General features: G+C 48.0%; 1 protein-coding gene across 1 annotated transcript; it reads left to right on the top strand.

The window, feature by feature from the left end:
- The first annotated feature begins 317 nt into the window (after positions 1-317).
- On the top strand, positions 318-3,384 carry LOC145337353 (sex peptide receptor-like). Its single transcript, XM_080182144.1, has 2 exons — positions 318-342; positions 2,498-3,384. The coding sequence occupies exons 1-2, from the start codon at positions 318-320 to the stop codon at positions 3,382-3,384; spliced, it is 912 nt and encodes a 303-aa protein (XP_080038270.1).
- Positions 3,385-12,335: the final 8,951 nt, after the last annotated feature.

The raw sequence follows: 12,335 nt of genomic DNA, 5'->3' as shown, positions 1-12,335 counted from the left end.
ATATTCTTTTAGAATACTGAGTAGCTTTGGACATTCAACTCTCAGTCCTTGCACTCCTGACATGAGGTCAAGGCATGGGATCATGGTGGTTGGAGGGTAATGATATCACTTTCGTTTGCTTTTAAATATAGTCTACAATTATGAATAAGCATTGCATATAATGACGGTTGCTTAATAAATAAAAAAAAACTTCTATTCAATTTGGTCTCAGCGTCTCGTGTATTCAATCCACAGGGAATTTATCCCGTTGTCCTAATGTGTTTGTTCTAATATAAAGATAGCAATTTTTAGAACACTTTTGCAACAGCTGTATCTCCATGGAGATCGAGGGAATGCATAAAGGTGAATGCACAGGGACGTGTCACTACAGATTTTAATTCAGAGGAATAACTTGCTCAGCAAAGGAAGAGGGCCATTCCACGCAGAACATGCATCTACCTATTGATTTGGTCAGGAAAATATTCTATCTGTTGCTTGCCTTAGTTGGTGTTCCTGGTACGTAGCTAAAACACATTATATAGTGTAACTATGCATAAGCTTGTTTCTGCTATAAATCTGTTTCTTGTCATGTTGCATTGCATTGAAGTGACATAATTAGTTGGATTCTAATGAAATAAATAATCTGGAGAAAATAAATTGCCTGAATTATTCTGGTAGTCATGTTGTGTTGAAAGTACTATTTCCATCTCACCCATGACTTTCAGTTGTTGGATTCAGTGCAATATTGTTTCTGTTGATCTAGTCATCGAAGCAGGGGGAAAAAACATGAATTTCCAAGGTGACGAGTTGGCAAAAGTTATACTGAATATGATGACCAATTAGAATGTGGCATCTGACTTCAGTAATGAGAAAAAAATAATGTTTATGAAAGTAAAATAATCTTGTGTTTGGGGTGGTAACTGGAGAGCAGGCAAAGACTTGTCAATGGACAATATAATTCAATCTGGGTGGAAACTTCACTCATACCAAGGAAAGACAATGACCGAATTGTCTTCTAACGATTGATCTTCTTCTCCAAGTGTGGTCCTGATAATCATTAGGTCCTGGGCGCAGTGTTTTTAAGAGGTTATCTCTACAAATGTCATGAAATAAACATTAATATCTCTGACCCTGTAATACTCAAGTTTAAGATCTTAAAACATGGAAACTCACCCCAACTGATTTACTTCAATCTTTATTTTGTCCTCAGTCTATCTTTATTACAGCTGGTCTAATCTCCATTCCTTCCTCGCCGTGGTGAAAACTCACTCCGTGAACATTTTTTAACATTTCATAAACATTTGAAATACACTCCGTCCACGTATGTGTACAATACTTGAGAAGGATGTGAAGGCTTTGGAAAGTGTATAGAGGAAATTCAGAAGCCTGATTCCAAGCCAAACGAACTGTAGCTGTTTTGATGGATTGGAGAGAGTGGTCTATCATCTACGGAGGAAATAAGGCTGGGGCACCACTTGATCTGGTTGTTCAAGATGCCGAGGGACACAGATAGAACAAAATAATGAGAAATTGCTCCCAACTGAGAGAGCAGCAAAAACTAGAGAAGAGATGCAACATAATGGGCACAAAGTTCGAAAGAGAATGTGAGTTTATTTTCACTCAGACTGTTGCTGGAATCTGGATTGAATTTCCATGAAACAAATGATAGAGGAACATCCTTTCAAGGCATGGAACAGGAAATCGGCATGCAAACTAAAAGCAGTAAAGTGTAAAGTTACGGGGATAGGTCATGGTTCTGATACGAGGTTGAATATTCTTTCAGAGAGCCAGTTGCTATATAATGGGCCGAAAGGCTTCCTTCCATACTTTCAGTACTCTATGATTCTATGTCGTAGCAAATGTACTTTTACTCCACTCATGGAATAAAAGATTGCCTGTGAAATATATATCTTTGTGGATTTATAAATAGTTTCGCCAAGTTTTGATGAAATTTAGGTTTGCACAGCCTCATAAGTATTACAGGTATCTTATCCACATTCAAAATCTCAAACCCCTCAAAAATTTGAATTTCATCTGTTGAGTCACCCCTTATCCTCCTCGTCTCCATATTATGGAGACGCATTATTTTTAGCTAATCCACACCTCCACAGTTTTGGTGTGACTTCCGTAATAATACAACCGCGCCACAAAAATAATATCACCTGAAGATAGGAACACAAACAATAGGCAAAGGGTTTCGATCCAAAAAGAACACAACTTCTCTTAATTTAGTAATCTCCCATGTGGAAAATAATGCTGCACTTTGATCGTGCCCGAATACTAACATTATTATTCTTCTGAATATAAAACATTGAAACATCAACAGCACCGTTCCAGAATCCAGGGAATGGCCCGAAACAAATCGTTTTCTCTGATTGAGGGAGTGTTTTGAGTTTGTAAGGGAATCTGAAAACGTCGGAATCCCCATGCACGCTTCATTGCTGCAAAAAGTATGCTCTGTGCAGAAAGGGAAGATGCTTATTGGTGGCTTATAATGTCTGTTCCTTTTTATTTGCAGTTAACTCAGTGGCAATCATCATTCTGTCCAACGGGAAATGCGGCCTTTCCAGTTGTACCACGTGCTACCTGATGGCAATGGCCATAGCGGATCTACTGGTCATTATTACTGAGGTCATTCTCTATCGAATCAATGATTATTATTTCCCACTGAATTTCCTCGCAATAACGCCTGTGTGTAGTGTTCGCTATGTCCTGCTCCGTACAGCCACAGACTGTTCTGTCTGGTTCACAGTCGCTTTCACTTTTGATAGATTTGTTGCCATTTGTTGCCAAAAGCTAGCACCAAAATATTGCACCAAGAAAACTGCGTCCGCAGTTCTATGGACAGCCAGCACTTTGTTCGTTTTGAAAAATATTCCTATCTATTTTAGATTTGAACCCAGAATAATTGTTGACAATGTACCATGGTTCTGTTCCAATAAGCAAAGCTATTTCACTGACCCTAGATGGATTGGGTTCAGAAATTTTGAAAAGATTTTCAACCCGTTGATGCCATTCGGGTTAATTCTGTTACTCAACGCTCTGACTGTCAGACACATTTTAGTGGCCAGTCAAGTCCGCAAGGGATTAAGGGGTCAGAAAAAGGCAGAGAATTGCAATGATCCAGAGATGGAGAGCAGAAGGAAATCTATAGTTATACTATTCACCATATCCGGGAGCTTTATCTTTCTGTGGTTGGTGTACGTTTTATACTTCTTTAATGTTCCAAATAGCTTAGATGCTCTTCCATTTTATATATTTGAAAACATTGCATATATGCTGCGCAATTTAAGTTGCTGCACAAACACATTTATTTACTTAGCAACTCAGTCGAAATTCAGAGAACAGTTCAAGGGAGCAGTGATATATCCTGCTACATCAATTATTAAATTAATTAATAGCTAGAGAACCGGGCTATTACTGTAGACAACCAACAGAGAAAGATCCAAAGCGCTAGGGCAGGGGTATCTTCCCTGGGAACTGACGGAGGGAGCTGCTACAAGTGTGGGAAACCTGGTCATTATAGAAAGGACGGCCCAGCCCAGGCGTCCAAACCGTCCCACATTTGCCCCAATTGCGGCAGGACTGGACACAGTGATTCAGCTTGCTGAAGCAGGAGGTTCCCAAGGAGAGAGAGAGAGAGAGAGCCCCCCCCCAGGTACGACCAAACCCTGGCAAGTGCCCCCTGACCTGAAAGGGAATGAAGTCATTCCCAATCCTGCACACCTCAGCCACCAGCAGCTGCTGGATATTATCCAGACTCTGGCGGAGAGAAAGACCGCATGAATCGCGTCGCCCCCCCCCCCCCACCCCACCCCGGGAGCCCACCCCCGCATCTGGGTTAACGCATCGTTGCAGGGGGGGCCGGCGATGCAGAATATTAATAGATACGGGGGGGGGCCGTGATATCCCTCACCAACATGGCACTTCCTACAACCCACCGTTCCATCGTAGTAGTGGGGGGGTCGGGGGAAATAGAACTACAGCTTACCAGAGCCAGGCAGTCCTACTAGATATTGAGGACATCTTACTCCCAGTACACTTCTGGGTCTGCCCCAATCTGGAGGGAACAATCTTGGGAGTAGACCTCCTGGGGGGGAGTTCGGGGGCGGTGGTGGGTGCCTTTAACAAGCGCCTGCTGTGGACTGCGAGAAAGGAACACAAAAGTGGGATTCGGGGATATTGGGTCCCGAACACAAACGTGGATGCAATCCGGGCAGGAGACCACACACCCACAGCCCGAGATTGGAGAAGGGAAGGGATAGTAGGGCTTCTATGTCCATCATTACCCCAAGTCTGGGCAGCAGGGAAACAAGACAGCCCTTCCCTCCGATCGGAAGACCGGGATTATAGATATGCCCCGTACAAACACACTTAAAGGGGTCTGTAGAGTTGTGGGACTATTTAATGACTGCCGGGATTTCATTGACCAGTTCGCATCTCTGTCTGAACCAATTCAGCGGCTCGTCAAAGGGGGAAAGCCAGGAGCAGGAACGATCGAGTGGGGACCCGAACAGGAGGTAGCATTCACCCGCCTCAAATCAGAACTATTAGCAGCTCCAGCCCTACGCCCGCCTAATATAATCAAACCCTTCCACCTCTTCTATGACTCAGAAGAGGGATTTTCTCGCTCCGTGGGAACCCAAGAATACGGGGAGACCATGCGACCGGTGGCATATTATTCCACCCGACAATACCCGGGAGCCCAGGGACTGCACAAGTGTGTGGCAGCTCTAGATTGCCCCTCCTGGGCAGTCAGGGTACGCGAACCGATCACTATGTCAGGACAAATCATTTCACACACGAAACACACCATCGCTGAGCTCCTGAATACAGGCCGACTCCGGACTGTTTCGGACGCCCGAAGGGCCAATTGGGAAGCGGTACTCCTCCCCCGAGACCGGTCAGTCCAGATAGTGCGGGACACTGGGAAGAACCCCGCTGAGGGACTCCTATCAGAGGGAAGTCCGCACTACTGCCTGATTAACCCAGACACTGAAGCGGAGGGAGGCATTAATGACCAACCCCGAGATAACCCTGACCTCATACTGTATGTAGATGGGTCCCGAAGACAAGTAGAGGAACAATACCACACAGGCTGGGCAATAGTAGACCAGGAAGGGACACTGGGAGCAAAGGACACTATTAGTGGGGAGACCTCAGCCCAAATGGCCGAACTCATAGCTCTCACGGAAGCCCTCAAGACAGGAAGGGAAAAGCGAGTAAATGTGTATACTGACAGCCGATATGCATTTGGGGCGGTCCACGATTACATGATGGACTGGAAAAGGGGCGGGTTTATCAGCACAGTTGGGGGTGGGGGGAGGTGGGGTGGGGGGGTGCATAAGGCATGAAAATATAACCCGAGACCTGATAGCTGCAGCCAGGCTGCCCTCAGAAGCAGCCGTAATGAAGATAAAAGCCCACCAAAGGGTAAAGACAGCGGAACAGAAAAGGAAGCAACTCGCAGACACTGCAGCCAAGGCTGTAGCTGGGGAAGCCCTCCCGCACACAGCCCCCACCACAACAGCACCCTTGGAGGAAGTGGATCTTTATAAGCTGCAGGGTAACACCAGCCCACATGAGGTGGCACAGTGGGAACAGGCAGGGGCGTCCAGGGACAAAGATGGAGTGTGGCGCAGAGGGCACCAAGTCGTCACCCCCTCATTTCTACCCACCGAACTACTCCGAGTCCACCACGAGCCACACCACTCCGGCCGGGATGGGACCCTGGCCCCACTATCAGCTGATTGGTGGTGGCCAGGGATGGGACGGGATGGAGCCAAACATTGCCAGCACTGTATCATATGCGCCCAGCACAACCCGGGCCCACCCCTGAGAGTCAAACTGGCCCACCAACCCCGACCAAAGGCATCCTGGGAAAACCTGCAGATCGACTTCAGAGGCCCCCTACCCACTCGCCAAGGGAAGAAACATTGTTTAGTCTTAATCGATCAATTTACCCGCTGGGTGGAAGCATTCCCAACTCGGGATTGCGAAGACACCACCGGAGCCCCATCCCAGCATACGGAATCATCCCGAGGTGGGGAGCCCCACTACAACTCGACTCCGACCAAGGATTTCAGTGAGGCGTTTGACAAAGTCCCTCATGGTAGGTTGGTGGAAAAGATTAAGGCTCATGGGATACAAGGCCAGGTATCTCGATGGGTAGAGAACTGGCTTGCTAAGAGGAGTCAGACAGGAGTTGTGGAGGGGTCCTTTTCTAGCTGGAGGTCTGTCACTAGTGGTGTGCCGCAGGGCTCGGTACTGGGACCCCTTCTCTTTGTAGTGTATATAAATGACTTGGAAGAGGGAGTCGGTGGTGTGATCAGCAAATTTGCAGGTGACACGAAGATGGCTGGATTGGCGGGCAGTGAGGAGCAGTGTCTGGCAATACAACGGGATATTGATAGGCTGGGATATTGGGCAGATATATGGCAAATGGAGTTTAATCCGGATAAATGTGAGGTGATGCATTTTGGCCAGAATAATGTAGGGGGCAGTTATATGACAAAGGGTAAGCCTATAAAGAGTATAGAAACACAGTGACACCTGGGGGTGCAAGTGCACAAGTCTTTGAAGGTGGCAGTACAAGTGGAGAAGGTTGTGAAGAAAGCCAATGGTTTGTTAGCCTTTATAGGAAGGGGTATTGATAATAACAGCTGGAGTCTAATGTTGCAGTTGTTTGCCTGAACAGAGAGAGGCAGAGAGTGAGTTTTTAAAGTTTCTTAAGTGTCAGAAGTCAGGCTGACGTTAACACTGCAGTGAAGTTACTGAGAGAGAGGGACAGTGAGAGAGAGGGAGAGACAGACAGACAGAGAGTGGGGGATCGATATTTAAAGTTGTCAACTTGAATGGTTCGTACTGACAAGCAAGGCCTACATTCACACTGGATCAGCTTACTGGGACACAGAGATACAGCGGGAGAGGTGAAAGTTTTCCCCGACTGGTTAATGTTTTCCCCCCTGCTTCTCCAAGCTCCAAGTCCCACTGGTTAATGTTTTCCCCGGTTGGTTAATGTTTTCCCCACGGTTGGTTCATGTTTTGCCCATCCAGCCGGAGACTAATTCCCCCGGTTAATGTTTTCCCCCGTTGGTTAATGTTTTCCCCGACTGGTTCATGTATTGCCCCTGCTTCTGCAGGGATTATGTGCAACTGGTTAATGTTTTCCCCTCGGTTCTCCAGGGACTATGTCCGACTGGTTAATGTTTTCCCCTCGCTTCTCCAGGCTTCAAGTCCAACTGTATAATGCTTTCCCCCTGCTTCTCCAGAGACCAAGTCCCACTGCTTAATGTTTTGCCCGTTTGGTTAATGTTTTCCCCAATTGGTTAATGTTTTCCCCTACTGGTTCATGTTTTCACCGGTTGGTTCGTGTTTTCCCCAACTGGTTAATGTTTTGTTCACCGTTGGTTAATGTTTTGCCCCTGCTTCTCCAGGCGCCAAGTGCGACTGGTTAATGTTTTCCCCCTGCTTCTCCAGGCACCAAGCCCAACTGGTTAATGTTTTCCCTTCTGCTCCAGGCACCAAGTACGACTGGTTCATGTTTTCCCCCTGCTTCTCCAGAGACCAAGTCCCACTGGTTAATGTTTTCCCCGATTGGTTAATGTTTTCACCACTGGTTAATGTTTTGCCCACGGTTGGTTAATACTTTGACCCTGCTTCTCCAGGCACCAACCACGGGGAAAACATTTACCAGTGGGACTTGGGCCCTGGAGAAGCAGGGGGAAAACATTAACCAGCTGGGCTGGGTGCCTGGAGCAGAAGGGAAAACATTAACCAGTGGGATACGGTGCCTGGAGAAGCAGGGGGAAAACATTAACCACTTGGACTTGGTGCCAGGAGAAGCAAGGGGAAAATATGAACCAGTTGGACATAATCCCTGGAGAAGCAGGGGCACAACATTAACCAACCGTGGGGAAAACATTAACCAGGAGGGCAAAACATTAACCAGTCAGGGAAAACATTAACCAACTGGGGAAAACATTAACCAACCGGGGAAAAGATTAACCAGTGGGACTTAGGGTCTGGCTGGATGGGCAAAACATGAAACAACGGTGGGGAAAGCATGAACCAACCATGGGGAAATCACTAACCAGTGGGACTTGAACCCTGAAGAAGCAGGGGGAAAACATTAACCAGTTGGGCTGGGTGCCTGGAGAAGCAGGGGGAAAACATTAACGAGTTGGCCTGGGTGCCTGGAGCAGAAGGGAAAGCATTAGCCAGTTGGACATGGTGACTGGAGAAGCAGGGGCAAAACATTAACCAGTCGGACCTTGTCCCTGGAGAAGCAGGGAGAAAACATTAACCAACCGTAGGGAAAACATTAACCAACCGGGGAAAACATTAACCAGTCGGGGAAAACATTAACCAACCGGGGAAAACATTAACCAGTGGGACGTCGGCTCTGGCTGGATGGGCAAAACATGAACCAACCGAGGGGAAAACATTAACCAACCGGGGAAAGCATGAACCAGTTGGACTTGGTGCATGGAGAAGCGAGGGGAAAACATTAACCAGTCGGACCTGGCACCTGGAGAACCGAGGGGAAAACATTAACCAGTTGGGCTTGGTGCCTGGAGAAGCGGGGGAAAACATTAACCAGTTGGTCTTGGTCTCTGAAGAAGCAGGGGCAAAACATTAACCAACCATGGGCAAATCATTAACCAGTCGGGGAAAACATTAACCAACCGGGGAAAACATTAACCAGTAGGGGAAAACACTAACCAGTCGGGGGAAACAGGAACCAGTGGCACTTGGTCCCAGGAGAAGCGGGGGAAAACATGAACCAGTCGTACTTGGTGCCTGGAGAAGCAGGGGGAAAACATTAACCAGTTGGGCATAGTCCCTGGAGAAGCGAGGGGAAAGTAATTAACCAGTTGGAGATGGTCCCTGGAGAAGCAAGGGGAAAACATTAACCAGTCGGACCTAATCCCTGGAGAACCGAGGGGAAAACATTAACCGGTTGGACTTGGTACCTATAGAAGCAGGGGCAAAACATTAACCAACTGGGCAAAACATGAACCAACCGGGCAAAACATGAACCACTGGTCCTTAGGCTATGGCTGGATGGGCAAAACATGAACCAACCGTGGGGGAAAATATTAACCAACCGGAAAACATTAACCAGTGGGACTTGGAGCCTGGAGAAGCAGGAGGGAAAACATTAACCGGTCGGGGAAAACTTTCACCTCTCCCTCTGTATCTCTGTGTCCCAGTAAGCTGATCCAGTGTGCATGTAGGCCTTGCTTGTCAGGACGAACCATTCAAGTTGACACCTTTAAATATCGATCCCCCACTCTCTGTCTGTCTGTCTCTCCCTCTCTCTCACTGTCCCTCTCTCTCAGTAACTTCAGTGCAGTGTTAATGTCAGCCTGACTTCTGACACTTAATGAACTTTAAAAACTCACTCTCTGCCTCTCTCAGTTCAGGCACAGGTTGAGTGTTCGAGTGAGAGCGAGGGAGAGGTGAGTGTTGAAGCCGGTGCAGGCAGCTGTCAACAAAGCTTTGAAGAAATGGCAGGCAGTGTTTGTAAACATGCTGAGGGAATGGGAAAGTCAGTGTGTCAGCCAGATGGGGGAAGGGAAGCTTCCACTTGCGAGGGGAAAACATTAACCAGCTGCTGCTGCTGCGGTGTGGGCAATGGCAGTCCCCCTTTTATTGTACCCTCTGGACAAGCAGGGGCAAAACATGAACCAGTTGGACGTGGTGCCTGGAGCAGAAGGGAAAACATTAACCAGTTAGACTCTGGTCCCTGGAGTAGAAGGGAAAACATTAAACCAGTTGCACTGAGTCTCCAGAGAAGCAGGGGCAAAGCATTAACCAGTCGGGGAAAACATTAACCAAACGGGGAAAGCATTCACCAGTGGGACTTAGTCTCTGGCTGGAGTGGGCAAAACATTAACCAACTACAGGGAAAACATTAACCAGTGGGACATGGTCCCTGGAGACGCAGGGGGAAAACATTAACCAGTTGGGCTGGGTGCCTGGAGCAGAAGGGAAAACATTAACCAGTGGGGACATGGTGCCTGGAGACGCAGGGGGAAAACATTAACCACTTGGACTTAGTGCCTGGAGAAGCGAGGGGAAAATATGAACCAGTTGGTCATACTCCCTCGAGAAGCAGGGGCACAACATTAACCAACCGGGGGGGAAAACATTAACCAGTCAGGGAAAACATTAACCAGTCGGGGAAAACATTAACCAGTGGGACTTAAGCCCTGGCTGGATGGGCAAAACATTAACCAACCAAGGAGAAAGCATGAACCAACCATGGGGAAAACATTTACCAGTGGGACTTGGGCCCTGGAGAAGCAGGGGGAAAACATTAACCAGTTGGGCTGGGTGCCTGGACCAGAAGGGAAAGCATTAACCAGTTGGACATGGTGCCTGGAGAAGCTTGCAGAGAGCATTAACCAGTCGGACTTAGTCTCAGGAGAAGCAGGGGCAAAGCATTAACAAACCGTGGGGAAAAGATTAACCAACCGGGGAAAACATTAACCAACCGGGGGAAAGCATGAACCAACCATGGGGAAAACATTAACCAGTGGGACTCGGTTCCTGGAGAAGCAGGGGAAAACATTAACCAGTCGGGCTGGGTGCCTGGAGAAGCAGGGTGAAAACATGAACCGTGGAACCTGGTCCCTGGATAACCAAGGGGGAAACATTAACCAGTCGGGCATACTCCCCGGAGAAGCAGGGGCACAACATTAACCAACCGTGGGGAAAACATTAACCAGTCGGGCAAAACATAAACCAGTTGGGGAAAATATTAATCAACCGGGGAAAGCATTAACCAACCGGGGAAAACATCCACCAGTGGGACATGGTCCCTGGAGACGCAGGGGGAAAACATTAACCAGTTGGGCTGGGTGCCTGGAGAAGCGAGGGGAAAACATGAACCAGTTGGGCATAGACCCTGGAGAAGCAGAGGCACAACATTAAGCAACCGTGGGGAAAACATTAACCAGTTGGGGAAAACATTAACCAACCGGGGAAAACATTAACCAGTGGGACTTCGGCTCTGGCTGGATGGGCAAAACATTAACCAACTGTGCGGAAAGCAAGAACCAACCACGGGGAAAACATTTACCAGTGGGACTTGGGCCCTGGAGAAGCAGGGGGAAAACATTAACCAGTTGGGCTGGGTGCCTGGAGCAGAAGGGAAAGCATTAACCAGTGGGACAAGGTGCCTGGAGAAGCTTGGGGAAAGCATCAACCAGTCGGACTTAGTCTCTGGAGAAGCAGGGGCAAAGCATTAACAAACCATGGGGAAAACATTAACCAGCCGGGGAAAACATTAACCAGTGGGACTTAGGCACTGGCTGGAGTGGGCAAAACATTCACCAACCGTGGGGAAACTAGTCAGACCTTGTCCCTGGAGAAGCCGGGGAAAGCTGAAACATTTGGACTGGGTGCCTGGAGCAGAAGGGAAAACAGTAACCAGGCGGACAGAGTCCCTGGAGAAGCAAGGGGAGAACATTAACCAGTTGGACATTGTCCCTGGAGAAGGAGGGGCACAACATTAACCAACCGTGGGGAAAACATTAACCAGTCAGGCAAAACATTAACCAGGCTCTGCCTGGATGGGCAAAACATTGAGCAACGGTGGGGAAAGCATGAACCAACCATGGGGAAAACATTAACCAGTGGGACTTAGTCCCTGGAGAAGCAGAAGGAGAAACATTAACCAGTCGGACATAGTCCCAGGAGGAGCTTGGGGAGACCATGAACCAGTTGGACATAGTCCCTGGAGAAGCAGGGGCACAGCATTAACCTACCGTGGGGAAAACATGAACCAGTCAGGGAAAACATTAACCAACCGGGGAAAACGTTAACCAGTCGGCGAAATAATTAACCTGTTGGGGAAAACATGAACCAGTCGGACCTAACCCCTGGAGAACCGAGGGGAAAACATTAACCAGTTGGACTTGGTCCCTGAGGAAGCACGGGCAAAACATTAACCAACTGGGCAAAACATCAACCAGTGGGATTGGGGCTCTGGATGGATGGGCAAAACATAAACCAACCGTGGGGAAAACATGAACCAACTGGGGAAAACATGAACCAGTGGGCCTTGGGCTCTGGCTGGATGGGAACACATTGACCAACCGTGGGGAAAACATTAACGAGTCGGGCAAAACATTAACCAACTGGGGAAAACATTAACCAGTGGGCCTTAGTCTCCGGCTGGATGGGCAAAACATTAAGCAACCGTGGGGAAAACATTAAGCAACCGTGGGGAAAACATTAACCAACCGGGGAAAACATTATCCAGTGGGAGTTGGAACCTGGAGAAGCAGGGGGGAAAACATTAACCAGTCGGGGAAAACTTTCACCTCTCCCTCTGTATCTCTGTG

Source organism: Carcharhinus amblyrhynchos, unplaced genomic scaffold (genome assembly GCF_965287045.1).
Source record: "Carcharhinus amblyrhynchos unplaced genomic scaffold, sCarAmb.v2.hapA scaffold_47, whole genome shotgun sequence".
Classification (NCBI taxonomy): domain Eukaryota; kingdom Metazoa; phylum Chordata; class Chondrichthyes; order Carcharhiniformes; family Carcharhinidae; genus Carcharhinus; species Carcharhinus amblyrhynchos.
Note: the sequence above shows the minus strand (reverse complement) of the source record. Positions and strands in the feature narration are given on the sequence as shown.